Raw genomic sequence first — 27,986 nt, 5'->3', positions numbered from 1 at the left:
TGTTCTTCAACATGTCACCTTTTCAGGAACCAAAGTGTTACGAGCAAATCGAAGAAGGGTTGGTGTTTGTTTTTATGACATTGTGGGGTTAAGAAATGTAAATCCAATAACTTTTTTTTATTAAAATATCACCTAAAGTGGAGATAAGTTATCAGCCAATAGCATTTTTATCAAAGCATCAGAAACAATGTGTTGTAACACAAGGTCTGGACGAATTTAGCAAGACTTCTGGTGCAATAACGTAAAAACAGTGTGTGGTGAGGTGTGCTACTGAATGTGTGTGTGTGTGTGTTAAGGTCAGTGGGTGGGCGGACAGGACTTGAGCTCCATTTATAGACATACTGTACATAGAGAGTAAGAGAGAGAGTCAATGTGAGTGCACTTGTGCCAGTAAATACAGCTGCCACACAGAGGGAAGGATATAAAACTTTAAATCTGCAAGAGAAAGATTAAACTCTGAAACAGAATCACACGTTCTCCTGTTGGGAAGCAGGCAGTAGCGAAGAGAACGTGTTCAATCAGTAAAGACAGATCATCTACTGGAGGAGCACAATTTATAAAGTAAGTGACTTTAGACGTGTTGCATAGTTAGGATTATTTCCTCCTCATTTTGCCACGTGTTGGCAAATGTGAAGGAGCCGCCTGACACAGCTGTAGTCACAGCTGAGGATTTAATGACACTGACTGAGTTTCGTTACTGTAGAGTTAGAAGAGTTAGGCTTTTGTAGTCAAAGCTGATCACCAGCTATGATGTGCACTTAACTTTCAAGACAACGGTAGAAACACTGAAACTGAGCAGAGTCCAATTGTCCAACATGTACAACATTTGAAAGTGGGGGATGCGAGATGAAATGGTACATGTTAAAGTGTCTTCAAATCAAAGCTGAATAACAGTGGTGTGATAACAGTGGCGATGTCCTTGTGGCATATCCTTGGGGTCCCACATGCTGTAGGTTGAGTGATTTAAAAGCTTTAAAAAGAACAAAAGTGTGTTTAACTCAATGTAGTGTGTGCCTCAGGACACCAATGGGCAAAGCTGTCCACTGTGTGTGACTTCCTGACATGGGTCCCTTGTTGCGTTCCCTTACACCGTAAATGCTCATGATTTGGCCGAAAGGGGGCTTTAAAACCAGCCTAAGCTTTAGCTGAACAGCCGTCATTGTTGCTCATTGTAGAGCGAGGTTAGCACAGGTAGAGAAGAGGCTGTAGAAGCAAACCCCAGGATGGACTGAATTAAGCCAGAGTGCATTTTATTGTTTATGAATGAACGAGGAACTGTTATTTGCTCTGTCATCATTTTATTATATACAACAGTGGTCTTTGCATTTATTTTATTTTGTTGTGGTTTATTTTTGTCACTTTTGTCAAAATGCCAAATGGGGGTTTCTTAACTGGGACCCAAATGGCAGTCCGTCATTTAACCATGTGGGACCTACATGTTAGCTGTCAGTACTAATGGACACCGTGAGTCAACAAAAAAGCAGAAACTAAACTGGTACAATTATTGTCCACTCTGTGTATGCTTGCCTCAATTACACACATATATCCGGCATATCAGACTGCTGCAATAACCTCTGAGTCACACAGAGTGGACGTGACCTTCCTGTTGGGGACAAAACAAACAAACTAAAAAATCCATAACGGAAATCATGACATTTTAGCGTGTAGACTGGGTTTAAGGTTAGGCTTTAAGTCTCCAGTCAATGTCCTCTGAAGCAGTGGCGTAAACACTAAATTCTGGGCCTATATACCAGCAGTCTCTGTGGGGCCCCCTTTCTCTCGTGGTCCCTGTCTCTCACACGTCTTTTGAAAAATGTTGATAAATAATTGAGCAAAACAGCTGTTCTTCATACCACATTTAAACGAGGAAATAATCAGGGATTTGTGCTGAAATCTGCCGTCTCAACAAACTGATTCCTACAATTACTTTAATATTAAATGAGGTTTTTATGAGTATCATGCTTAAAATAATGTTATTTTTTAACATGTTTATTGAAGCATTCATCGTTCCCAAGGTATAAGACAAAGCTGAAAAATACCGTCTTCGCCCTACACTGAGAAAATGTGTACTATACTGCATAATAAGAATTTTAGTAGTCGTGTTTCATTTGCAGAAACAAGAAGACAAAAACAATCAGCTTTCAAATAAACGATAGCCTTTATATTGCCATTATTCACCCAATTTAAATGTAGTTGTGAAACTAACTGTCCTTGCTTAGAAATGAAACAGTCCCACTTTTCCCCCAACTTCGACGTCCTTGCTCTGAAGTGACCAGTCAAGACCAGAACTTTGGGAATATCAATAAATTGCTTTTGCATTGTCTGATTTGTTAACTCCGAACTTTGATTGGAAGTAAAACGTATTGCTTCAAATGCAACCAGTAACCCTAATTAAAAATGTGTTGTTACCGTTAACGACTGTGCCCGCGATGGTCAGCGTGGAAAAGTTGAATAAAGATGCTGACGTTAGTGTTTGTATGTGGGTGTTTTAATGTGAATGTGGATCTTTCAGATCAATTTGAGAAGCACCTGTGGTCTCGTTCCACATTTTATTGAATGTCATGCAATGTGGGGAACTGGTCTCGCCTTTCCTCAGTCTTGGTCTCGACTTGGTCTCAGCCCCTAAAAGTCTTGGTCTCAATAAACTCTGGTCTTGGTCTCGACTTGGTCTCGGTTTGGACGGTCTTGGCTTGTGATGGCGCTGTGGAGACAGAGACATGCAAAAATCTTTCAGGAGAGGAAGAATGTTTTTAAATTACTTGACGAGGCGCAGTACGCGCCATCGTTTGGACAGAGCAGGCGTCATCCTTGTCAGCGAGTTGGTGAGGGACGTCATCTCACCACTGGCTTTACGCAGCGGTGCTGATGATTTGGGGTCGTCACAACCATCAGTTGTCATGGAAACAATTATGGCACTTACAGCGCCACACATCGGCTACCTGCAGGAGATTTGCATCCACCTCTTTCCTCAGCATGAAAAGAGCGTTACCTCCCGCGAGATGCATGCAATTCTCGTCAGGCGTGCTTCACAGGAGCAGTAGGCACAACGCTCATGGAAAGATAAACTTTTTAAGCTTGAAAAATACGGGCCCTGGTTCTCATGTCAGGTTTTTAGGAGAGCAGTATGCAGTAGCCCACTGTTACAGGAAGTGTTTGGTTTTCATTAACTGTAGTTTTACAGTAAGGGATTTCAATTCAGAGAGAGAGAGCGCTGCTATTTCCAAACAGTAATCAGCAGAATTCCCAGTGTGCCTTAAACAGGTTGAGTCACAGCTTTCCAAAGCTTTGCACACATGCGTTTTAAATTCAGTCCATCAAATATTTACACTCTCATAGCAGGGGAGAACACTGGGTCCATGGATTTGTAGTTAAACCTGAATGTTTCTGTGTGTGCAAGTGGGTTACATCAGTGCATGACACTTAATAGCGCCAGCTAAAGTAGAAGGTCAAGTGAGGTCAGACTTCTCCGTCTGAACTCATATACCCATCCCCTCCTTAACCCCTTGATGCCTGAATTTTTTTACAATAAAAAAATGAAAGATAATAATTTGTGTTTTCATTTGCTTTCAAGCTGATGTTAAAAATTAAGTGGAAATTGTAAATTTGTCTATAGAACATAGAAGAGACATAAATTCAGGTATGATGTAGGAATGATTCAAATTAGCAACAACAGGCATAAATGAGAAACAGGTGATTGCAAAAGGTTCCCAGGTACGTATCGAATATGCACAAACAGGCATTTGGGGAATACAAACACTATCTCAGCTGCAGTCTGAAAGGAAGACAGAGGTGTGATGCCAATTTGCGACAATCGGCGTTAAGGGGTTAATACTTGTAATAATACTTGTAATAATACTTGTAATACTTGTTTCCGTTCAGCTTTTAAGACAGTTTACAAGCTGGGGGGCTCATCTCAAACACCACTAATGTATAGCGCCCACCTGGGTGATGCACAGCAGCCATTTAGCGCCAGAATGCTCACCACACATCAGCTTGAGCTGGAGAGGGAGGGGATGATTAGAGAAAGCCAGGTTAGAATTTTGCAAGGACATGAGATGTCCTAAAAATAATGGCTAACTTTGATATGTCAACTTGAAGGAAAACTATGTTTGTTTGTTTTTTATAGAATTTTGGTTTTAGTTTTGTAGCGCTGGCAATCAGTTCTTTTATCACAATTCTGATAATATTGTACCACCATAGTAAGTGCTGAGATCTGTGGCAGTAACCTGTCAACCAGGATGATCAAATGTAAACGCTCCGTACTTGTATAGCGCTTTTCTAGTCTTTTTGACCACTCAAAGCGCTTTTACACTACATCTGCATTCACCAGTCACACACATTCATACACTGAGCCTAAGTGCTCAAACGGAAACTAACATTCACACTAACTCATACACTGGCAGAATAGCCGCCAGGGGCAATTCGGGGTTCAGTATCTTGCCCAAGGACACTTCGACACGCAACCAGGGGGAGCCAGGGATTGAACCGCCGACCTTCCGATTAACGGCCAACCCGCTCTATCTCCAGAGCCACAGCGCACAGCCGTCCCAACCAATCATGTGATCGTGTTGTTGGACATGTTGGTTTTTGGCAATGATGCAGATTTGCAAGACCTTCCAAGTACAATGTTATCGTGAGGGATTGAACCATTGGCCCAAACTACGAAAATAAAATCCAAGGTTAAAAAAACAACATATTTTTCTTTTAGTGTAGTGTGTGGCTCCCATGCACTACACATTTGCATTATGGCCCTTGCCAGCTGCAGGACTGCATATCACATCACCCACATTCCTGTGCTAGTAGAACAGTAGACATAGAGAAAACACTGCTGAACACGAGCTCAGTGCAGGAGAAGTGAAACTGATATTTTTCTGCACGTCAATGTTACATGAATTAAAATCTAATGTGACACTAAAAGAGGTTGTGCAAAGAAAGGATTTGTGGTGCTTGGTGGCTCCTAGCACAACTGTGCTTCCCGCTGTTTGATGGACTAATATTTTCCTATTTGTTTCCTGTTCTTGTGTGTCTCCAGCTGTCATGGCTCCCAGTTTAGCCCAGGCTTACAGGAGGAGGTGGTGGATGGCTTGTACAGCCATTGTAGAGAACCTGCTCTTCTCTGCTGTCCTGCTGGGCTGGGGCTCACTGCTCATCATGCTGAAGAACGAAGGCTTCTATTCCCATCTTTGTACTGGTAAGACCACCATCCAACCAGCTTATCTGCTTGTCTCTAGTTCAGTATCATCCACAGTCCGCCTCTCTTGGATAGTTTCAAAGCTGTACATGTGATAAAGTCTTTAATAATTATGAATGGCTTTGGAGTTCTGCATAGTAGAGGTTTGCAGTATTCACTCTTGTGCAACATCAAATAGACCAGCACGCATCTTAAGAAGCATTTATTTACAAAATAATAAAAGTACATCACTCAATACGTACTGTAATCTAAATCTAACTGTACTTAACTGAAGCTAAAGAACAAAGAGAGTATGCACATGAGAGAGAAAGCGTGTGTGGTTATGTATGGTGTTGGGTTAGAAAGGGTCACAACAATGAACCTCAGTAAAAACAAATCAATACTTGGACACTGACAGAGGCTCAGCTGTGTACACTGTTACTTTATGCCATGTCCAGATAACATTATCAGTCCAGCTTTGGTGCTGCTTGGGGGACGTCAGTCCAATGATGCAGGCTTTGCTGTGCAGAATTTCAGTATTCCTCTTGCGATCTGTTGCGATAGTTTCGGCGTCGGTTCTGTTTTTTCCACAAGTGGGAATCTGGCGAGAAAAAACACTGACCGAACTACTATAAACAACATCAGTGATATAAATGATCTGACTCTGATAAATGATAAATAGGCGTCCTATGCTCGCCAATCCTTTTTCTGTCCCCCTCATCGCTGTTTCACTTCCCCCGATTTTTCCCCCACATGATGAAATATCAAAATCTGCCTATCCACTATAATTATCAGAAATAGTATCACTTCTATTTGTTGTTGTGTTTTTTAAATGACATATTTCCTGCACACATTTGTCAGCTGCGTCTAAACAGATGGCGAGAGAGATGTTGGATTCCAATTGTACCTGCAGTCGTGAGGTGTTTTTGTCAGTTGGTTACCTTTTGAAATGGTAACTGTCCTGAGTTTCTCTGTGTGCTGTACTTTGATTCTTGTTTGCTTGGTTTTGTATCTGCAGTTTAGTCCTGTCCTCTGTTCTGTTGAGTTTAGTTCTCTGTGGTTCCATGTCGTACTTCGTCTTAGTATTTACTCCTGGTCTGTGGACTTGGGTGTTCGGTATTTTGCCCATGTCTGCTCCGTGTTCGGTTCTTGGTTCAGTCTGTTACGTTTTGTTGTCGATCTGTATCATTAGTTTTTAGTCTGTTCTGTGTTCTAGTATGTTTCTTCTCTTGTGTCAGTTGCCAGTACCTTGTGTTCAGTAGTGTTGTAGTCAAGACCGCCCAAACCGAGACCAAGTCAAGACAAAGACCAGAGTTTATCGAGACCAAGACAAGACCAAGACTTTTAGGGGCAGAGACCAAGTCGAGACCAAGGCCAGTTCCCCACATTACATGACTCATGATAAAATGTGGAACGAGATCACAGGTACTTCACAAACTGATCTGAAAGTTCCACATTCCCACACACAAGAGCTGAAATCAACATAAGCATCGCAGGGAGGGGGGACAGTCGTTAATCAGGGTTATTTGTTGCATTTGAAGCAATAAGTTTTACTTCCAATGAAAGTTAGGATGTTAACACATAAATCAGACAATGCAAAAGCAATTTATTGATATTCCCAAAGTTACGGTCTTGACTGGTCTTGAAATAAAATTCAGAGTGTTCAATGTCTGAGACCAAGGCCGGTCTCGAGTACTACAACACTAGTGTTCAGTGTTCAGTCTGCTTGTTTCTGTTCTGTTCCTGTTTGGATCTGTGCCGGCCTAAGTTCTTGTCTTTTCTGTTATTATCTGGTGTTTGTTTCATGCTCAGTTTCTGCCTGCCTGTCAAGTGTTCATGGTAACCCTCGAGTTATCCCTCTGCCTGCCTGTCTCGTTAGTCCTGATTCCTCTCACCTGTGTTTCTCCCGCCTGCTCGTTAGTCCCTGGTGTTAAATGTTTGCTGTCCCTGTCCGGCCATTGCAGTGTGCTGTAGTGTGAAGCCTGCCTAGTTCTGTCTCGTCGTGTCATCCTGTGTTTTGTGGATTTTCTTGTGGATCACTTTATTTAGGATTTTGGACTCAGCCACTCTGAAGTAACTGTGCTCGCCTTCTGTTTGTCAAATACTCCTTTTTGAAGATGATCTGCTCGGTGTCCTGCGTTTGGGTCCTCCAACCTGCTCTATCCTACAAACCTGTGACAGTAGCACACATGTCTCAAGACTGAGTTGGTTTTTTATAACTCCTGACACAGTCAGCACAAAACAAGTCAAAACGGACTACTGTAAATCACTTTTAAATGCTCTGACACAAAATAAATCAAATCAAATTTCCCACAGACTCAACCGCCACCAAATCTCATACGTTCACATACACAAAACAGTGAAAATAATATTCACAACAAACTACATCTGCATTAAAAAAGAAATACTTGGTATATTTGGATCCTGAGTGCTTATTTTCAAATAAAAGGGGCAGGTGATACAGACTGCAGATCACTTTGTAATTGCATGGGACGATGGACCATGTCATCCTGTCATACCAGAGGTGGAGGTTTATGTTTATGACAGCGGCCACATGATCAGATGGATTAATGCGCTGAGGTTTGATACCACTGAAAGCTTCCACTCGTACCTTTGCGTTGATTAGACCAGTATCCAAATAGTTCTTCTTGTCATCTGTAGTGCAGTTATTATCCACGTGTAGACTTGTTAGAGTCTGACCACCTTTCCTACCCAGTCGTTATCACTCAATACCGCCTGGTTCGTTAGTGCTCTTGATTTGAACCTTCCATGGATAACTCTGACCTGGATGACCGAAAGCCTTCACAGACTTAAAGTGATGTTGTAACAATGAAATGCTAATTGTAGGACTTTAAATAACCAATGACCTCCTACAGTGTGGAAAAGCTCCGTTTGCATTTACATATATGGCACTTCAAGGTTTTACATAGAGATAGAATAAATAGGACAGATCATTGAATCATGTCATCTTCACATAAGGTACACAAACCTGGAAAAGCTATCAGCAGTGTTTGAACCAGCAGCTTGTGAGTTTATTCAGTTGAAGTTTAAGCATCACTAAAACAAAACCATTTGTCAGGTGGTAACTATTTCTTTCCCTTGCAGCTGCAATCGGTTGTGCATGTGACTGATAACAAATGGACACACTGAGTGATCAGGGCCTATCCTGTTAGTGCTATATTGGGTTTGTTTGCTTGGTCTAGTGAAGAATGTGTTTCGGCAGGCTAAGCAACCTTTTAGGTTCTCTACTTTCTGTTGAACAATATTCTTTGGGGGCTTAATTGATGTAACAGGGAAGACAGGTCTAACGTGGAGTCATTTGCTGAGCCTACAAGTGTTCACTGTTGTTTCTCTCATATGACTGTCCTTGTTGGGGAGAAGACAGTTAGACTGATAAGGTAGAGACAGCAGCTCAGGTGTCAGGATAGCAGATGTCCGTGTTCTCTGGGAATCTTACAAGGTCGAGTCTTACAAGAATGTTTGGAAGAACTCACTGGCTTCACAGATTAGAGTACAACTCACTGAAAGTAACAGATTCCTCTAAGACGTGGCATTCTAGTCTAAACATCAGATAGATTTGTTGTTTTTAGGTTAAGGTCAGCTAAAGGTGAGTTAACAGGGAAACCTACAGGCACACGGGGGAAGAGAGAAACTTAAAAGGGACCAAAATATGTTATTTTTCAGATTCGGTGTTGGCATTCGACGTGTTCACATGTTGTTTGCTGGCACTGTCTCCTCGGCCGGGTTTAATAAACCATGCTGTGTTAAGTCTTCATCAGTCTCCGGAACCTCTTCACACCTGAACAATGAGGCTCACAATATTTCTTCAAAACTATCACCTGTTTACCCTCTCTTGAATTATTTCTATGACCCTATCCAGAAAATGAAACTGTCAGCAACGTGACTTCCATGAAGAGCAGTGGCTGGCGGAGTTGTGTGGAGCAGGAAGAGGTATTGAATCTTGGCTTCACCATTGGCTCGTTCCTTTTGAGTGCAGCCACTTTACCCCTGGGGATCCTGATGGACAGATACGGGCCCCGCCCACTGAGGCTCATTGGCAGGTATAGCAGACAGTCCTTTTATTATTTGGTTTTTATCTGAATATGACGATATGATATGGATGAAAATTACATTTAATTCAGTTTTATTTACATAGCGCCAATTCATAACAAGTTATTGGACCTTTTATATAGAGCAGGTCGAGATCGTACTCTTTGTAATGTTGTTTACAGAGACCCAACAATTCCCAGTGACCATGGGAACGTAGTGGCCCAAGTTTCGTGTTAATCTGACCGACCTATGCAGAGACGATACTTCCTGTTTGTCTCAAACGTGCAGGAAGTCGGTTCTTTATTACTTGCACATTTTTTGAATTATCAAAACTTTTCCAATAAACTTTGGGGTTATTGTTAAACAATTGTAGGCAGAAAGGGGTGTGGCATACAGCACGAGAGGCAGCTCAATTCAGGGAACAAGTGCACGGAAGGTCTGCGAAAGTGCAATGTACTATGTGGGAGTTACGAGTTTTACTAACAACCTAACTATAAGCTTTATCAAAGAGGAAAGTCTGAGGCCCCATCCACACTACTCTGTTTTAGTTTGCAAATGGAGAATTAAAACGAATACGATCTCCACAGCAGCATTTAAGCTGCGTATCAGAGTAATCTAGTGCGCATGCAAACGACGCAGATGGTCTGTTCCGTAGATACAGAAGATTTGGCGAAAGTATAAAGAAAAGCAGACGAAGAATCAGACCAGATTTAACTTTTTTTGCATGCACCAATAACGAGCTGGGTCTGTTACTGAATGTAACACGGGACTGTGGCGGCGGAAAACACAAAGTAAATGGCGACATGCACAGTAGTGTAGGCAGATAGGCCTATATGGGACTATTTTAATAAAAATACCAAAACTAAAACTCTGTCAGCAGCATCGTGTTTCTGCTTTGCATGACTTGTAAGAGCCAATCAGAGAGCCGAGCGTCGGCGTCTGTGTCAGCGATTCTAAAGTCCTCCGTTTTGACCCGTCTTCACTAAAACTCCCTCCGGGGTTTCGAAATGCAAAACGGGGTCGACAGCGTTTCTAAATGTTTTAATTCAAAAACGCAGCAGCGTGCGTGGGGCTTTAGGTCTTCTCTTAAATGTGGAGATGGCGTCTGCCTCCAGAACCCAAACTGGTTAGTAGTAGCTCTTGTCAGAACACGTGCCGCAGCATTCTGGTTCAACTGGAGAGTCTTAAAGGACTTATTCAGCACCATAATAAGGATTTGCACTAATCCAGCCACAAATGTGTGGTCCAATTTTTCGGCATCATTTAAACCACATACATATGTACTCTGACGTCCTGTGTCTATATTTCAGTTCATGTTTTGCAGCCTCCTGTGCAATGATAGCTGCCGCTGCATATGACCCTGAAGGTAAAACAATACATCAGTATGCAAACCTTGAATCATCATATGCTTGCTTCACTTCAATCCCAGGACTGCAGGGGCACAAATCTGTCACATTACAGCTTTTTTGTTGTTTTGGAGTCATTCCTATCAGTTATGGTTACATTTTACACACCAACCTCACTTATATTTATAACAGAGTGAGGCGTCACATGATGAAACAGGCTATAAACACACCTCCACTTTAAGTAACTTGGAAGATAAAGTCAGATATTGCAATTAATACCCAAATTTTCTGTCGTAAAAATGAGGCAGGCTACATTTACATTTGTCATTTTGTAGCCTGCCTTCCTGGAAATGACTTGACCTGCCATATTTACCATTCTGCAAATGCACTTTTCACAGTCACAGTATAACTTAATTGTTGGGTGCATTTCCTTTTGGTTGGGAATAAAGCGAGAAAAATAACCTAAAAAAACTGAATGTACCTTTTTCATTTTTCAAGTTTCATTATAGCTCATGGTATTCTTCATTTCTGTGTGTTCCATCAGTGCTGTCTGTCCTCATCTTCCTCGCCGTCTCCTTCAACGGCTTTGGAGGAATCTGCCTGACCTTCACCTCACTCACAGTACGATTCCCACTTACACAAACACACGCCGTATTTGCAATCTAGCAGAGAAGTGTCAAAAAGTATTCACAACTGAATCAGTGCAGAGGAGAGTTACTTCAAAATAACTACTTACATTACAGAATGTCTGTTTTGTGCAGAAAAGTTGGATTACTTTCACGCTGACACATGTAACTGTAGTGAACCTTTCGAGTTTTAATACTTTTTGCAAAGTGTGTCGTTACTTTCTCTGTAACACTCTGTTATAGTGCATGCATGTAAGTGCTGCCCACCCAACAAAACTAAATAAATATAAAATATTAATTTCAATGCACTGATTCAGCATCCCACTTACATGGAGGTATATAGAGCAACTTTATTGTCCCCGGATGGAAATTTGTCTTGGACATCAGTGTCGCATGAGGCTGCAGTAAACACCGGTAACACATGTGGGCTTTACTTTCACATAAACCATACATGTACATTACACTGCACAAGTACCAGAGACCAGAGAGAGTTATTTTGAGGGGACAGCAGATTTACACTGTTATACAAACAGTGCGCTCACATGCTTCCACTGCTTTTTTTGAATTTCATCCTGCCTGCCCACTCTTTGTGAATTCATCCTCCTTCCTCCACTTGATTTCGGTGACTCAGAGATTTGGCCCAGTAGATCAATCAACCAACATTTACCTTGTTGTTTGCATTATGACATTTATGTCAGAGAAAATCTGTTGATCGTGGAAGCAAAAGTCATTATTTTAATCGGTTGGCTTGTTTGTATCTGCATCTGATATCTGCAGAATGTCTGTTATAACTAGTGTCATAATGACACTAGTTATACGGTAATAATATGTAAAGGTTGTTTTTATTTTTTGTTGTGATGCCACCAAGAGGCCAAAAAATATAATCAATGCAGCTTTAACAATGTAAACTGCTTCACTGCAGTTGTCCTACTTTTTAGTAGTATGATGAGGAGGAAGCTTTCAGTCCTCTTTGACATTTTGTTGAAACAGAACAATAACATAAGATATTTCTGTTATTGTAAATATCAATGTTGAACTAAATAAGGCCTTATCCTGCGCTGCACATAGACAGTTTATGGACATCATCAGTGCAGGAGGAGCTAACCAGTCTGGAGTGACAGGAAACATGGGGCAGGGACGTGTTGGATGAAGGTCCCTGCTGGCTGGACGTTGGACAGCGACACTGTTCTTTGCACAGACTGCTGTGACAGACTGACCTCATATACCCGCTTTTCCATCTTTCTGTCAAGGTCAAAACCCCTGCTGTGACATCACAGACTGGGCTGTGGCCAGAAGTGTCATGGTTTGAAAATTTCAACCTAAAGCAAGCAGAGCAGCAGCTTTGTGCTTGGCTGTGGATTTGCTGTCTGGTGCATACACAACCAGAAAGTTCACATTCATGTTCCAACACATTGTGCGTGCGGTTCTGACTGCTCTCTGTGCGCGAGCGTGTGTTTTGGAGAGAAGCACATGCTGTTCCACTTGTTCTAAATTCTGCTGCGGCCTCTCAGCCAATCCAAAACATGGCTGGTCAACACACCCTCCCGCAGCCCTGTCCCCTTGTCAACCCTCTCCACCACCCCCTCTCTCACTCTTCCTCCCTTTTCCTGGTCTGGTGTCTGACTGACCAGGGGTATTTTAATCCTCCTACACACAAGCTTAAATCTCCCGTTTCCAGATATCTTAGCAGGGGTCAGTATTGTCCTTATTACATTTTTAGAAAGCCTTGAACATTTTCAGCCACTCTAGTGGCTCTGTCACACTGTGCTGACCACATACTGGCACATGGTGGTGTTCAGCAGATATGTTTACCATGGTCAGCATCTTAGTTTAGCATCCATTTGCAAATTAGCACTAAACACTTTTTTGCAGGGATTATATATTACTTTAATTATTTTTATTACTTTATTATTATATATTACATAAACCAAAGAACTGGACAAACCTGAGTATTGACCTGATTATGGCACTAGATGAACAATCAGGGGATCACCAACATTTTATTCTCTCGCTAAGCATTAGTATCTACAAAATATTGTGCCAATCCATCTTCAAGAGGTCAAAATATTCACTGGACAAGCAAATATAATAATTCATTCTATGGGTAGCATGAATTAGAATCATCATCATAATCATTGGTCTGTTTTTACGCTTTATGCAGTTCTAATATGAATAAACGCTATTTTCTGATGTTTTTATATTGGGAATGAGATGGGATAGTAAACCCATGTCACCCTGTGCTATGAATGGCAATCCATCTCGTATATGTCCAGATCTTTCACTCTGCACCAGCCCAATATGCTAAGAATTGAACATATATTAGATGATTCCACGCCTCACTAAAATTGAACAAATGCAGGTATACTGGGCCCTCGGTTTGTAGCTGTTGGAAGAACCTCATGTTGATGGGTTTTCACATAATGCGTTCCTCTCTCAAACTACAGCAGTGCACAAGAATGACTAAAATAAAAAGAAGCAGGCTTTGAGAACTCAAAGCAAGAACAGATGGACCAGCTGATGGATCGAGGGATCCATGGCACAGAGGGGAAGGAAGATAAGAGTGGAAAAACACGGGTGGAAGCCAGGCTTCAACAATGTGGAAACATTAGTGAGGAGAGAGAGAAAGAGGTGTGACATTAGTTGAACTTGAGGACTGTAGACAGAGAGACGAACAGGTATTTGGTTATCAACATCTTCACATTACAGCATTGGAGAACAATAAATTATATAACTTCTACTTCTGCCACTGCTGTTATTACCACCACTACAACTAAAGTTATTACCACTTTTTAATTAAAAGGAAAGGAGGTAGCTTATGACACGTAACTGAAAATGAGGGCAGCCGTTCTGTAGCTTTACACAGTTTTGTGCAAAAGTCTAAGTGTGAAAATCTGCTGTGAAGTAAGGATGCTTTCAAAAATAGACATGTTAATAGATTGTGTTTATCAATTAAAAAATACAAAGCGATTGAGCTGAAGGAAAGAGGTTACTAAACGTGCTTGCGTTGGCGTCTGTACACACCGGTCTCTACCTTAAACCTGATTTTGATCCAGTTTTAATCCAAACAACTTTGCGAACTATGCCCCGTGAGGATGTACTACAAGCAAACAAAAAGACTGCTGACATTAAGGAAGACGTCCAACGGCTTTCAGAGGAACCTAAAGAGAGAGACTCCCTCCTTTATATTACCCCATGTCCACATCTGCATTCTGTACAAGAAAGCAACAACATACTTGAAAAGTTTCAATCTGGTTTGCATTCGACACCACTGACCACAACATCATGTTAGACAGACTGAGGCACCGGGTGGGGATATCTGGCAGCTCTTTAGAATGGTTTTCATCCTACATGTCCAAGAAGAGGTTCTGTGTGTCTGAGAATAACTATGTCTCTTCATTCTGTTCGGTTAAATATGGTGTGCCTCAGGGGTCGGTCTTAGGACCCATTTTATTTTCCTTGTATCTGCTTCCCTTTGGACGTAATCATTGAGAAACATGGTGTCTCTTGACACGCAGATGTATTTGCCAGTCAGATCCACAGACCCTGGAATGCTGAGTTCACTTACCGACTGCCTCTGTGAAATCCAAAAAATGGATGTAAAATAATTTCCTCCTTGTGACAAAACAGAGATCCTGGTCAGAATGCAGCAAATACTGCCATCTGCTGGTTCCCTGGTGAATCATATCAGGCCTGTTGCAAAGAATCTTGGCGTCTGGTTCGACAGTAATTTAAGTTATATACATATTTTTACCGATGTTATTATATATTTATCGATGTTAACTTTTAAGGACCCTCAGACGATCCGACACGCCTTTATAGCATCTCGCCCGGATTACTGCAACAGCTGCCAGGGAAACAGAGGCAAGGAAAAACTTCCTTTTAAGAGGCAGAAACCTCGAGCAGAACCATGACTCAGGGTGAGCGGCCATCTGCCTCATTAGAGGAGAGAGGAGCTCAGTGCATCATGGGAACAAAAACAAAACAATCAGCAGAAATACAACTTAGAAAGCTATTAGCTTGACCACATCTAAGTTATTAATGGATTCATTATTAATTAATTAGTTATTAAAGTGTACTTTAATCATTCTGAGGGTTTGAACCAGCTGCCCTCTTTCTTCCTCATGCTTCTGACAGGGTAACATAACATGCTCTGCTGTTTCTTCCCGCTGTTTAGTTCAGTGTGTCCAAATCTAAGTCTTGATATTGGGTTTTTTTTGGTCTCTCCTGTTCCATCCTGCACGTCACATTTCTCCAACTATTCTCTGCACTCTGTAAAAACACCTCCAATTACTTGTGCCACCTCTCAGTGTCTGTTTAGTAATACTCTTAGCTAACAAATAAAGAGACTTGAAAATGTGTCACCTCTTACCTGAGAGCTCACAGCATTTTCATTTACATGTGAAAGCCTCCTCTGGCAACACTGACAAACAAAATCCACGTCAATTACAGACAGTTCCCGACAGTTGTCGGTGCTAGTAGCCGTTAACCTGAACTTATACGGTAATTTAAGGTGCCATTACCTGCCGAAAATCCCACTTTTCATGCAGTGCTGATAATAAGGAATTGCAGTAATCCAGCCTAGAAGTAACAAATGCATGGACTAGTTTTTCTGCATCATTTTGAGACAAACCAGCTTAGAGCGACACTTTAATGCCAATGAAATGTTCCAGTCTCTGTAATAAGATATGATGGTCAGTTGTATCAGATGCAGCACTAACATCTAACAAGACAAGTGCAATTAGAAGGTAATTTATTTTCACCAGTGCTGTCTCTAAATCCTGACTGAAAATCCTCAAATAAACTATTGCTCTGTAGAAAGTCACACAGCTGTTTAGCAACTGCTTTCTCCAGAACCTTAGAGAGAAATGGAAGGTTAGATATAGGTCTATAGTTGGCCAAAACTCCTGGATCAAAAGTGGGCTTTTTAAGAAGAGCTTTAATCACAGCTACTTTAAAGCACTGTGGTACATAGTGTAGAGGATTTTTAACATACTTCCCTCGGTCTATTTATTACATTTTCCTCCAACATTACCCTGGTATAGTGCTTTTTCTTTGTTTGTGGTTCAAATTAAGAAACGGACTATCAAATCGTCCGCAGACAAGGAAGGCCTGTAGTGTTCAGAGAGCCACATGCAGCGTGCTGTGTGATTGGCCGTGCTCCAGTTGCATCTATAGTTAGAGTGAAAGTCTGTACGAACACACACACACACACACACCACACCGCCACAAAACTTACCATCTGCATGGCCAGAGAATGTTCACATGCACACACGTCAAGTTGTCATGGCAAAATGGGTGACGGACACATAGCGGCTGTGTGAGAGAGAGAGAGAGAGAGAGAGAGAGTTAGACCACATGCTTTTAGAGTTTGCATTCAAAATAACGATGACACATGTTGCTGCCTTGCCATGATTGACCTGCTGGTTTGGCAGCATGCTTAACAGAAATAGGCTGGAAAAGATTCTTAAACTTTGCCAAGAGACCATGGGCACTAACTTGACTGTTCTTGACCATGTTTGTCAAGTTAGAGCCATTCAGAGGTCAAAGGCCATTCTGGTGGATCCTCTTCTTGCAGAGTTTTGCTATCAGGGAAGAGGTACACTTTCCCTAGGAGGATCAAATCACACAGATATCAGAGATCATTTGTCCCGTCAGCTGTTGCACATATATATATATACTCTGATACAGGTCTGAAGGAGACACAGTGCTCTATGTCTCAGAGTAGCTTTGCTGTATGCTGATAACATCTATTGTATGTTAAAATTTCTTCAGTTAAGTTATTTGCTTTATGATGTGTACTGACTACCGTTTGCAAACCAAACTCTGGGGCAATAAAGGCAAATCAAATCAATTTTTGCTGGGGGTGTGTGTGTGTGGGCGTCAATCAGCTCAACTTCCACCCATCAGATGAAGTGCTTGTGTTTATAAGAATGCAGTAGCGCTGCCTGCTGGTTGAGTTTTTAAAGTGCATTTGAATCACAGATAACTAAGTACAACTTCCAATTAAAGTAAATAACTGCAGTGGTAATAATAATGTTAGAAAAGAAGAGAAGAGATGAAGAGAAGAAAAAAAAAGACAACAGAAAAATAAATGTCGCCACCACATTTTGAAAGCATAATTTGTTAAAAAGTGTTAATAATAATAATAATAAATGAAAATGCCTTTAGAACGGTTTATTTGCACATGAAGAAAACTAAAAAACTTAAAATATAGAAGAAACAAATGTGCATTGTTCAAAAGTAACTTAAGCACAAAAAAGCAGCACAGAATGACTGAGAGCTGCACTGACTTAGATTCTATTATATAGTTTGAAATGAATTTTGTGTTTCCTTCATCAGAAATAAAAACATTTCCACCATAAATTGGTGCAGAAACTTTCACCATAAGTTGGAAATGAAGTGTTTTAATAATTTCCAGGGGGAGGTCCTCCTCATATAGCTCGGCATTGAGGATATCTTTAAAACACTGTTTAAGGATCTTTTCGTCTCGTCTCTTGCGATGTCTCGCGACCTAATTGTCTCTTCAGAACCCTAACCGGAGCCCATGTGTCCCCAAATTGACGCCCTTGCATTTCTTTGAATATTTTAGATAGTTTTGTTGTAGTCTATTGAACCCTATGAATGGTTTTAGACCATTTCCAGTGTTGAGCAGTAACACGTTACTCAGTAAAGGAGAAGAAAGCGTTTGTAATGGTGGAGTGGACAAGGGAAGGTGCTGATCCTGGTTTAGACGAGACAGGGAAGGTTCACTACTCCGCAACCAATACTGTATAACTCTGAGATTGGTTTAACCTAACGTTGGCAAATCCTAGATCTAGAGAGGTTAAGCTTCTATCCTGATACCTGACCATAAGACGCAAGCGTGGCAAGATAGCAAGGACGGAGACAGCCATGTATAATAGATCATCCGCATGCAAAGCAATTTAAGCCAGTAAGCTAGTTTTTGGTATCTTGGACTGTGGCACGTAGACACAAAGACAGATTGAGGGGTTCTTTGACTTTTTAAGAATAAGACAGATGGTAGCATGAGTGAGTGTGTGGGGTAAAATCAGGAAAAATATCTCATAAAACTCCACAGAGTAACCGTCGGGCCCAGGATATGTCCCAGATTGCAGAGATTTGACAGCATTAGATAATTCTTAGATAGTTATAGATTGATTATTTTACCGACCTGGCTTTGATTAACTGAAGGGAATGGAAGAAGTCATCCAATTCAGTCACATCTACTTAATTCTCAGAGGTCTATGAGACTGGTAAAAAAGTTCAAACTCAGTCATTAACCTGCTCAGAATCAAATGTTATTGCTGAGGATGTGCTGGTTTTAGGAATCTGATGCGACAGTGATGGTTGGCACAATTGATGGACTTTACTAGATTTATCTCCTTGCTCGTGGTAAGTGCTCCTATACTTAACAAGTAGGTCTGTAACCTGATTTGTTAGTGATGTGTCACATTGTGCTTGAGGAATTAAGTGTTCTTTATAAATGTCAGGATATGGCAAAGCTGTCATCCCAATACCAGAAAGAAGTCTGTGCGCGTAACCAGTGAAAAGAAGGAATAAGCTTTTCCGGATGGATTTGAAGACCCTCCACGGATCTGTGACTGCAAATTCAGACACGACGGTTTTGACAGTCTTGGCTGAGGTTGTTGAGGCAGTAGGTTTTGTTGAGGATCGTTCTGAGTGTGGATCTAACCAACAGTTTAAATCACCACCTGAAATCAAGATCCAGGAGGCCGTGTCACTAGAGACATCTCTGATCTCAGAGCAGTGGAGCCCCCATCAGCTCTGCAGACAGCTAACGTTTGCCACAGGTGGGAGTGACTCAGGAGATGGTCGACTACATCGTGGAACTAAGCTTCCCAAACTTGAGCAAAGTAGTTTCAAGGTCTTCTAAAAATGTATGTAGTTTCAGAACATAAATTGTACAGATTTGGTCGCTAACTCGGGAGCAAAAGTGGGATGCGTCGCTTCCAACAGGTCCCCCTGGTCGCTGGACCGAAACATTTTGATGCTTACATTTGTCTTAAGTGTTCACACAGTATAGGACCTTTTTACATTTACTGCTGACTGACATGATTTATTTATCCATTAGACATTATCGAAGTTGTCTTTCTCTCTTTCACCTAGCTGCCGAACATGTTTGGGAACGTACGATCGACCGTCCTCTCTCTGATGATTGGCTCCTACGCTTCTTCAGCCGTCACCTTCCCTGGTGTCAAGGTGCTCACGCACACGCACACACGCACACACGTACACACGCACACACGCACAAATCTACTTGAACTGCTGGCGCATTAAAGACTGCTGTCACTGACTTGCTGGTGCAGTTTTACCATAAAATATTCCGCAACATTTATTTCCAACTGTCTATTTTCTTAATCTAATAACAGAATTCCAGGACTGTTGAGATTACAGTGGGATTTCAGTGATGACCTTTAAGCAGCAGTTCAAGTTAAACATTAGAACGGTGCACTAAGGTTAACTTTACAACATGTTGAGGTACTTTTTAACGTGTTTTTCTTCCCCCCTTCTCTTCTATTCATCCCTACCCTCATTCCTCCTCTATCTGCCCCTCCTAACCTGTCCTCTTCCCCTCCTCGCCAGGTAATTTATGACCTTGGCGTGTCGTTCCGAGTCATCATGTGGGTTTGGTCTGGTATGGCCTGCTTTGTCTTCCTCAACTGCTTCCTAAACTGGCCTGCTGAATCCTTCCCTGCACCTGAAGACATCAGATACACGTCAGTACACCCTACATGCTGCAGTCAGATTATTTTAGCTTCTCTGTGGCAAGGCACGTTCAATCATGATTAAAACTCTTAAAACATATTGATTAACTGGCCACACTCAGACATTACTATCCTCATGGTTACCTTCCTGATGCTCATCATGCTCTACTAGAATTAAGAATAACATTGTCCACAAGCTGTTCCATTCAAAATTGCTTAGGCGCTACAATTTAAAACATAGCACATACTTTTCCAGTTCAGCAACTCTAATCATTTTAATTCTGAATGTCTGACAGGATCTCAACGCACTACATGCACTAAGACAACTGAACACTTGAGTATAGCTGTTTTGTAGTTGTAGTTATTTTAGAGGTCTTACTCTACTTATTCAGTCGCTTTCTCTTCCGTCCTCAGTAAAAAGGTGAAGCTGGACATGGTTGTGACAGAGGACAAGACGACTGGAGACAGGTGCATCACCCATGTGACTGTCATGGAAGACACGATGGGAGCCAAGCAGCCAGAACCCGAGCAGGCAGACTCCCAAAGTGCAACCCAGGGTAAGGAACATTGCTGTTAGCGTTTAATTTTTGTTGTATTCGCTGTGATTACATCATCGGGGTTGTTTCCTCAGGCTTGACAAGGGTCCTCCAGACAGTATGAGCAGTACTCCATGTCATTTCATTTCATTTGCAAGTCCGTCTGTTGTCTATACCACAAGCCGAGGGGCTGGAGCTGATCCCAGCTGACACTGGGCAAGAGGCAGGGGGCGAACCCGGACAGGTCACCAGTCAATCACAAGGCTGCGATGTGGACGTGATGCTGACGGTGGCTTTGCTTTGCTCTCTCAACTGGAGCTTTTGGGGTTGGGCCCCAACAGAAAAGCACTCTAATTAACATGACGTTATCATGAAAAACTATGCACAGAGATAACATACTGTGCCATTGATTTTGGATTACTGTTTTTTCAATTGCTAACCTGCACTGCACAAAACTGAAGTCGCATTATCAAAACTCTTCACACAGTCAGCTGAACAGAAGTGCACGTGGACAAAACTGTGAATCATTTTTCATTGCTTTCACACAAAATGCATTCAGCGCTTTTCTCAACTCTGTATCTGCAGCACATTTTTCACACACTGAGTCCAAAACTGTTGAAAACACATTGAAAACAGAGTGACTGCAAATATCCTGCAGTAATCAGACTAAAAGCAGAATGTTTACGTCTATGTGCGTAGAGAAATGTGTGCAGTGTTTTGTATGTGGTTTTACTGTAAAGCAGGAAATGTGCTTGTATTTTAGCAGAATAGGTTCAAGGCGTTGGTCTTTGTGTCTCAGGTACCCGTTTTGCTGTGTAAACAACTGAGAAAAACTGAATTGCAGCACTGAAATTTCAGAATTACTGAATGCAGTGATGTAGAAAAAAAGGATATTGAAGCATCCCTGATTCATTCTTGTTACATATACTAAAGTACAGTCAATAAAGTGAAAATATGTTATTCTTACAGTTTCTGTCAGTCGCTTTGGTACATTTCCAGAAACATCCTTAACATTTGCAACTAACTGGTAAACTATGGCTAAAGTTTTGATGACAATGATTGAAAATGCACAAGCCTGCACTTGTTCTGTCTGGCATAGATCAGTTTCAACAGTCCAGAGTTACACATTGCAGGATTCACACTTTTACTGTATGCACTGTAATTTGTTGACAGAGCATGTCATTGTGATGCAGGAAAAAAAACGGTGATATTATTTCACCAGTATAATACATTGTGATCAACATGACATGAGCAATTGGTAATGTAGGAAACATCAGAAAGTTGTGCATCATTTGCATAAATGTGTCAAAGCATGTGCAATCTCACGAAAGACTGAGAAATTGCTTTTACATATGAAGTGCACACGTGACTAGATGATGTGGAGGTTGAACAATCTGAGAAATGCACCAAAGTCACTGAGAACAACTGGATTCTATGTTGAAATACTGATTTACATGAAAAAAATCAGTCACGAGGATAAAAGTTCATCAGATTTATGTGATGCTCCCTGTCTTCAACAAGTTTATTTAGAGGCTTGTATGAAGTGTTTTGGTGGTTTGAGTGACGTTTGGACGTGAGGTTAACTGTTTGGCCATGATGCACGCTGCTAATGCAGACTGTGTGAAGAGTTTTGAAAAAGCGGCTTCAGTTTTGCATCTTAGCACATGAAGAAAAAAAACGGTAACTTTTGTTGTTTTTCATCTTCGCATGTTAGTGCCCAGTTCAGACACATGAAAGAAATATTTAGACGCAAAATATTGCAGAGCCGATGCAGTTAAAAGTGTTTATTTCAAATAAACAAAAGGTGAAGTGCTTTACACGGGGTAGACTGTCCAAAAACAGGTGTGTGAAGACACAGAAAACAGGCTGGGACACTTAACAATGCATGAGGGACAAACGCACGTTTATAGTGCATTCTGGGAATAATCTGCCAATAGTATTATAACAAAATTGTCTGAAAACCGCAAGACTATCTGAGATGTTCTCTAACTGAACTTTCACACGTTCTCTCTCTCTCCATCTTCAGGCTCAGTGCCGCTCTGTCATTCGATGTGCTCTCCCATCTTCCTGTGGAGTGTCATCACCATGGCAATGACCCAGCTAAGGCTGATCTTCTTCATGGGTGCCATGAACAAGATGCTGGAGTTCCTGGTCACCCATGGCGACCCCAACCGTAAGAACAATGGTCTAATCTTTACTTTAAGTACCACTTGTTGCAGAACGACTAACAAAGACAGTTTCATTTTGTTTAGTTTTTTATCTGCTATCTCTACAGGGATGCATTTTCTATCATGTTGCACTTTTAGCGGACCTTCGCTACTTTTTCAGCAAGCTAAACAATCAAGTCTGCACGTGCTCACGCCGCACAGCCCTCCTCGACACGCTCTCACACAGCTCGACATCTTCAGCTCAGCGATAGAAGTTTTGCAAACCGATTTCTGAGAAACACCCAGTAGAAAGAAAGAACTGCCCACCCTTACTTTGCCACACGGAGCTTCGGGCTCATTGTATTCGATGCCGTGGCGCTCGAATCAACGACTGGCAAAGAGGCATGATGACAAACAGTGAGGAACACCTTTTGAGGGGGGGGCAGTGGTGTACTAGCCTCTCATTCTGCTGTTAGATGTTGTTGCAGCTGCCTCTGAAGCCTGGGGCGCTCTGGCCTGGGCCGTGTCTTCTTTGAGAAGACGAGTCGAAGCGAGAGGGACGGTGGTCATGGCGTGGGGAGCGAGTCCTATGTGGGATGAGGTTTCCAGGGCAGAAAGCTCCTTGTTGTGGGTTTGGTGGGAGGGGCTTAGCGGAGGGAATCAAGCCACAGAGAGAGAGAGATGTGAAAGGTTTTGGATTTTCATGCGCTGGCTTCAAATGTTCCACACATGGCAAATGGAGGCCATGACAGTCCCCAAGGATTACGTTGCAGACGCTGCAGCCCGTCTCCGTAGAACCGCAGAGCCAGAATATATTAAGGGTTCATGCCTCGTTTTCTTTGTCACCAATGAAGAAAATTCTAGGTGAAGCAATTCGATGTTGCCATAAATGTTGTGTACTAGATTCAAACAACTCATTAGAATTTGTATTAAACTACTAGCCTGACCTGCAGCTGTTGTCTCTTTCAGCCTCAGAAGAGCTGCAGAAGGAGGTGGAGGAACAAGGTAAGATTCAAGATGCTCATTAAGAGCCTGTCCTCGTGGTAACATTTGACCACTGTCCACTGGGCTGATGGGCTTTAAAAGACCAGTGGAGTTACTCAAATGTTTTGAGGATGGTGCCATGTTTTCTCCATCCGAGCTGTCTTCCCAGCAATGTGGAGTTTTCTTTGAAACACCGTTCAGACCTTCATATAGGGAAATGAAACGATTTTGGTTTCATAAACTCATTTGTAAAATCCTGATCACAGCCTTGACAACATGTATTGTGTGTAGAGTCTTCTATCTTCTTCCTAATTATTTCTCTCCATGCATTTCTATGGACTACGGACACTCTGTCGCTGCGTGCCCTCCCCAGTTGGTTTCTACTCATCTATCTTCGGGACAATGCAGCTGCTGTGTCTGCTGACCTGTCCTTTGATCGGCTACATCATGGACTGGAGGATGGCCGAGTGTAAAGAGGAAAATGCAAACACACAAACAGTTAAGAGGTATGAAGAGGGTGCAGTGGCTTCTCTTTAGGTTTAGGTATTGTGTTGCTGCAGTACAATTATACATTGTTGGACAGCAGTCTAGACGATTACTGCAGGTTTATCTTTGAATTCAAGACTCACATATTGGGAGAGTTACTGGTTGCTGACGACGCTGGCCCTGGAAAGATCACTTCATTGACTATAGTTTAAAAGATGAAGATAACAGCATATTTTCCTACTTCTGCATCCTGGACTCTGTAATGTCTACACCTCCTTTTTATTTGTTCCCCTCAGCCAATCAGATAACCCAAAGAGAGACAGAAAAATCCAGAAACTGACCAATGCCACAAGAGCTTTCATCTTCACCAACATCCTATTGGTCACCTTTGGAATTATTTCCTTGATTGACAACCTGCCCATACAGGTTAGAACAATACTGAACAGGAATACAAAGATCTGCTATTACAGTATGGCATATGCATTTACAGACACACAGTGACATTTTTGATAATCATTTATAAATTTGTCTTTCTTTCTTTATTAGGTGGTGTCGTTTGTTCTGCATACCGTAGTGAGAGGATTTATCCACTCCTGCTGTGGAGGTCTTTATGCTGCTGTGTGAGTAACACCACGGAACTAATAAAGATTTTTTTATGAGCAAAGGATCTGAAATGACATGTGTTGCAAGAGTTGGTGGAAGCCCAAAGAGAGCTTAAAAGAGGATGCATATTGGACTTCAGATAGCCAGAAACGTGACTCTAAACACATTTTAATGTTGCTCTGGGTGTGTTTGTTGTGCAACATGTTAACACAACTTTTAAGGTGACAATATGTGCATGCGAGATAGCTGCGGCTGACTTTCACCAACTTGATACTCAAACGTGAGCTGCAGGCAATTGCAGGGGTGGGGAAAAAAAACACTGCTGTCATGTCGGACACATTTTACCTCCCGTAGAGTGCATGAGCTTAGATCGCAAGATCAGACAGGTCCATTGCATGCTTCGGTCAAAACGCAACTAGTATGTCGGTTTTATGTTTACAGCTCGTAATGCCCAAGTGGCCAAAAAATGGATTAAAGCAGGTTTACATTTGTATAGGCCAGTACAAAAAAGACGACTTTAAAATAAGCATTTAACTCATTAAAAGATGTCAGCCAGGGAAAAGGCAGCAGTGCTGCTTTAACAAGCAAGTAATCCACACAAACTGCATTGTAGTCTGAGGGTCGTCTGATGCTGCTGCAATCAATTTTCAGACTAACTGCACAATAACATATCTTGGACTGCCAACTGGTTATGAATACATGTCCTTTATGTGTGTATATATACATATATATATATATATATATATAAACTTATTTACTTATTTGTTCAATGTCCCGCCCACAGCTCTATCTGATTGGTTCCAAGTCACAAATAATAGCCTATTAACACTTTGCTCTGGTGAGTGTTGAAGAGAAGGCAGCCGATATAACTGAAGGTGCAATAAACGTCCAAATCTGATGATCTGTTTCCATGATGACGAGCGGCGCAGTGTCTGCGTTACACCAGTGAACATGCGCGATGTCACAGCTGCAGGGTTTCACTCACAGCATGCATCTGTCTTCTGTTCACTGCAGCTCTGCATCGCGACGTAACGTTACAAATTTATTACTTTACAAAAGGGCAGTAAAACCTTTTCTCTTACTGTGATGGTTAAACTTTGAAGTCAATCCACAGTTCACAAAAATATGTTTCAAAACATCCCCCATTTTACAAATTGCACCCTGTTATAGCCTCATGAACAGATAACAAGCACAAAAAGAGGATCCATATGAGGATTTGTTTGACACTTTGGTCTACAGCATCTACAGTGGAACTGGTCTTTGGTCATCATATTTAGTATATTTTGACTGTGAATCTTTTTTATTCTGCTGTTCAGTGTCAATCATTTCTATCTCCCCTCCCGGTTTAGGTATCCAGCCAACCACTTTGGGACACTGACGGGCATGCAGTCGATGATCAGTGCTGCTTTCGCCTTGCTCCAACAGCCACTGTTCATACTGATGTTGGGACACCTGAGTGGGGATCCTTACTGGGTAGGGCGCACATACACATGCACACACACTCAAAGAGAAGACAGGTGCATGCAGATACACATAACAGGTTTGTCACATGCACTAACATGTCTCTCCTTACAACAGATCAATTTGGCCCTTCTCATCTTCTCGCTGGTTGGCTTCCTGTTGCCGGGCTATCTGGTTTATCACCGTAGGAACCTCATGAAGGCAAAGGCAGAGCATGATAGGCTGGCTGCCAGCCAATCAGACAAAGAGAACACTCTTTTAACCCAGTCAGATACTGAAACTGATAAAAGCCAAGTCAACGGGTATGCGGCTAATGGATACACATAAAAGCAGACATACTGCTTAGGATGATTGACAGGAGTGAAATGATCACCATTCAGTAGTTTATGAATATTCCCTAAATGCAACCTCATTGTGGTGTGAAAACTATGACACACAGCCAAAACAAAACAGGACACAAAAATATACACACAGAAAGTTTTATTTATATTATTTTTTATCTTCAGCCAGTTATGATGTCACATATCGGCACGGTTTTATCAGACCCAGAGGTTTCATTTATAACCCTGATGTCGGGTTTCTCATCTAGAAAACAGTCTTTGACTTTTCTCAAGATGCCTTCATGTGATCATGTAAATGTGCAAGGGCATAGAACTGTCACTACCAAGAGCTACCGTAGCAATAATTATGATCCAATCAGCGTCTAGTGAATGTATTCGGTACAAAACCAGTTAACAGCTCTTGCTCTTTATGGTGCGTTCCATTTGACGTGGGAAGTCCGAATTTCCAAGTTCAAAGTTGGAAAGTTGAATTTCCGAATTGTAGAACCGCACTACCCCGACTTTGTGGCTGGCTAGTTGTGAACAACGGCTGGCCAAACGAGGTTTTCCGGCTTGTTGACTGGAACGCCGTCAACTCGGGAGTTATGTCATTCCCGACTCCGACTTCTGAGGTAAATGGATCGCACCGTTACTCTGAGTCCCATTAGTTATTAAGTTTTAAAAGGTTTTGCCCCCTCTTTCCCCCCATATACCTCACAGTGGTTTGGTCTGTTGCCTATCTTTCAGACCCTCCCTTCTAGTTTTATTGTCCCCAGCAACACTGACGTGAAAAATCCACCCTTGTAAAGGTGGCTCTGTGGTTAGCACGGTCACTTCACAACATGAAGGCAATGGTTTTGAGTCTCAGCCCTGCTCCCTGTGTGGAGTTTACATGTTCTTCTCCTGTTTATGGGGTTTTGCTTTCTACGCAAACACCTTAAATTGCCTGCAAGAGAGAATATGAGTTCATGTGATGGACCAGTGAACTGCATGCTGGGAAAAGCTTCAGTTCACAAACTGTGACAAAATAACACAAAAATTCAAAAAGGACCATACCAGTGTTTCTGAAAAGCATAGCTTAATTTGAGCTTGATCCCTCAGAGTAAACAGGTGAAATGTGTTATCTTGACATAGCGAGATCATTTAGACATGTATTTAATGTCTACTTTAAATGGTAGCTTCACAAGTCTGTGTTAAAAAAAATAGACCGGTATCCATCCATATGTACCCTGAAACAGGTTTTGCTTGCTGTGTTCATCACAGTCCTTGTTCTGAGTTTTAAAAAATCCTCTGTTTTTTTGCTGAACAATGTTTCCCAATTTAGCTGCTGTCGAAGGATAGTAACAAAAAGGGGGAATTGTGTACTAAAAAAACTGTAGCTAACTCGGACTGCTGAAGATTCATATTAACTTCAGATAAACTTTTGAATACATTTTTGCATGCTGTGCATGACTTGCATTAAAAGTACATTAGGAAGAAGTCTGTTCATGGTCATTATGATCAGGAGGAATTATTAAAGCAAACAAGACCA

General features: G+C 41.7%; 1 protein-coding gene across 1 annotated transcript; it reads left to right on the top strand.

The window, feature by feature from the left end:
* Positions 1 to 330: 330 nt before the first annotated feature.
* On the top strand, positions 331 to 27,986 carry slc43a1b (solute carrier family 43 member 1b). Its single transcript, XM_046047955.1, has 15 exons — positions 331 to 561; positions 5,033 to 5,191; positions 9,051 to 9,231; positions 10,531 to 10,586; positions 11,111 to 11,187; positions 19,320 to 19,412; positions 19,797 to 19,930; positions 20,333 to 20,475; positions 22,481 to 22,627; positions 23,571 to 23,606; positions 23,959 to 24,091; positions 24,368 to 24,497; positions 24,618 to 24,691; positions 26,024 to 26,147; positions 26,253 to 27,986. Exons 2-15 carry the CDS (start codon positions 5,038 to 5,040, stop codon positions 26,460 to 26,462), a joined length of 1,692 nt encoding a protein of 563 aa, XP_045903911.1. The 5' UTR covers positions 331 to 561; positions 5,033 to 5,037; the 3' UTR covers positions 26,463 to 27,986.

Source organism: Micropterus dolomieu, linkage group LG04 (genome assembly GCF_021292245.1).
Source record: "Micropterus dolomieu isolate WLL.071019.BEF.003 ecotype Adirondacks linkage group LG04, ASM2129224v1, whole genome shotgun sequence".
Classification (NCBI taxonomy): domain Eukaryota; kingdom Metazoa; phylum Chordata; class Actinopteri; order Centrarchiformes; family Centrarchidae; genus Micropterus; species Micropterus dolomieu.
The sequence above is the reverse complement of the archived record's forward strand: the minus strand, read 5'-3'. Positions and strand labels throughout refer to the sequence as shown.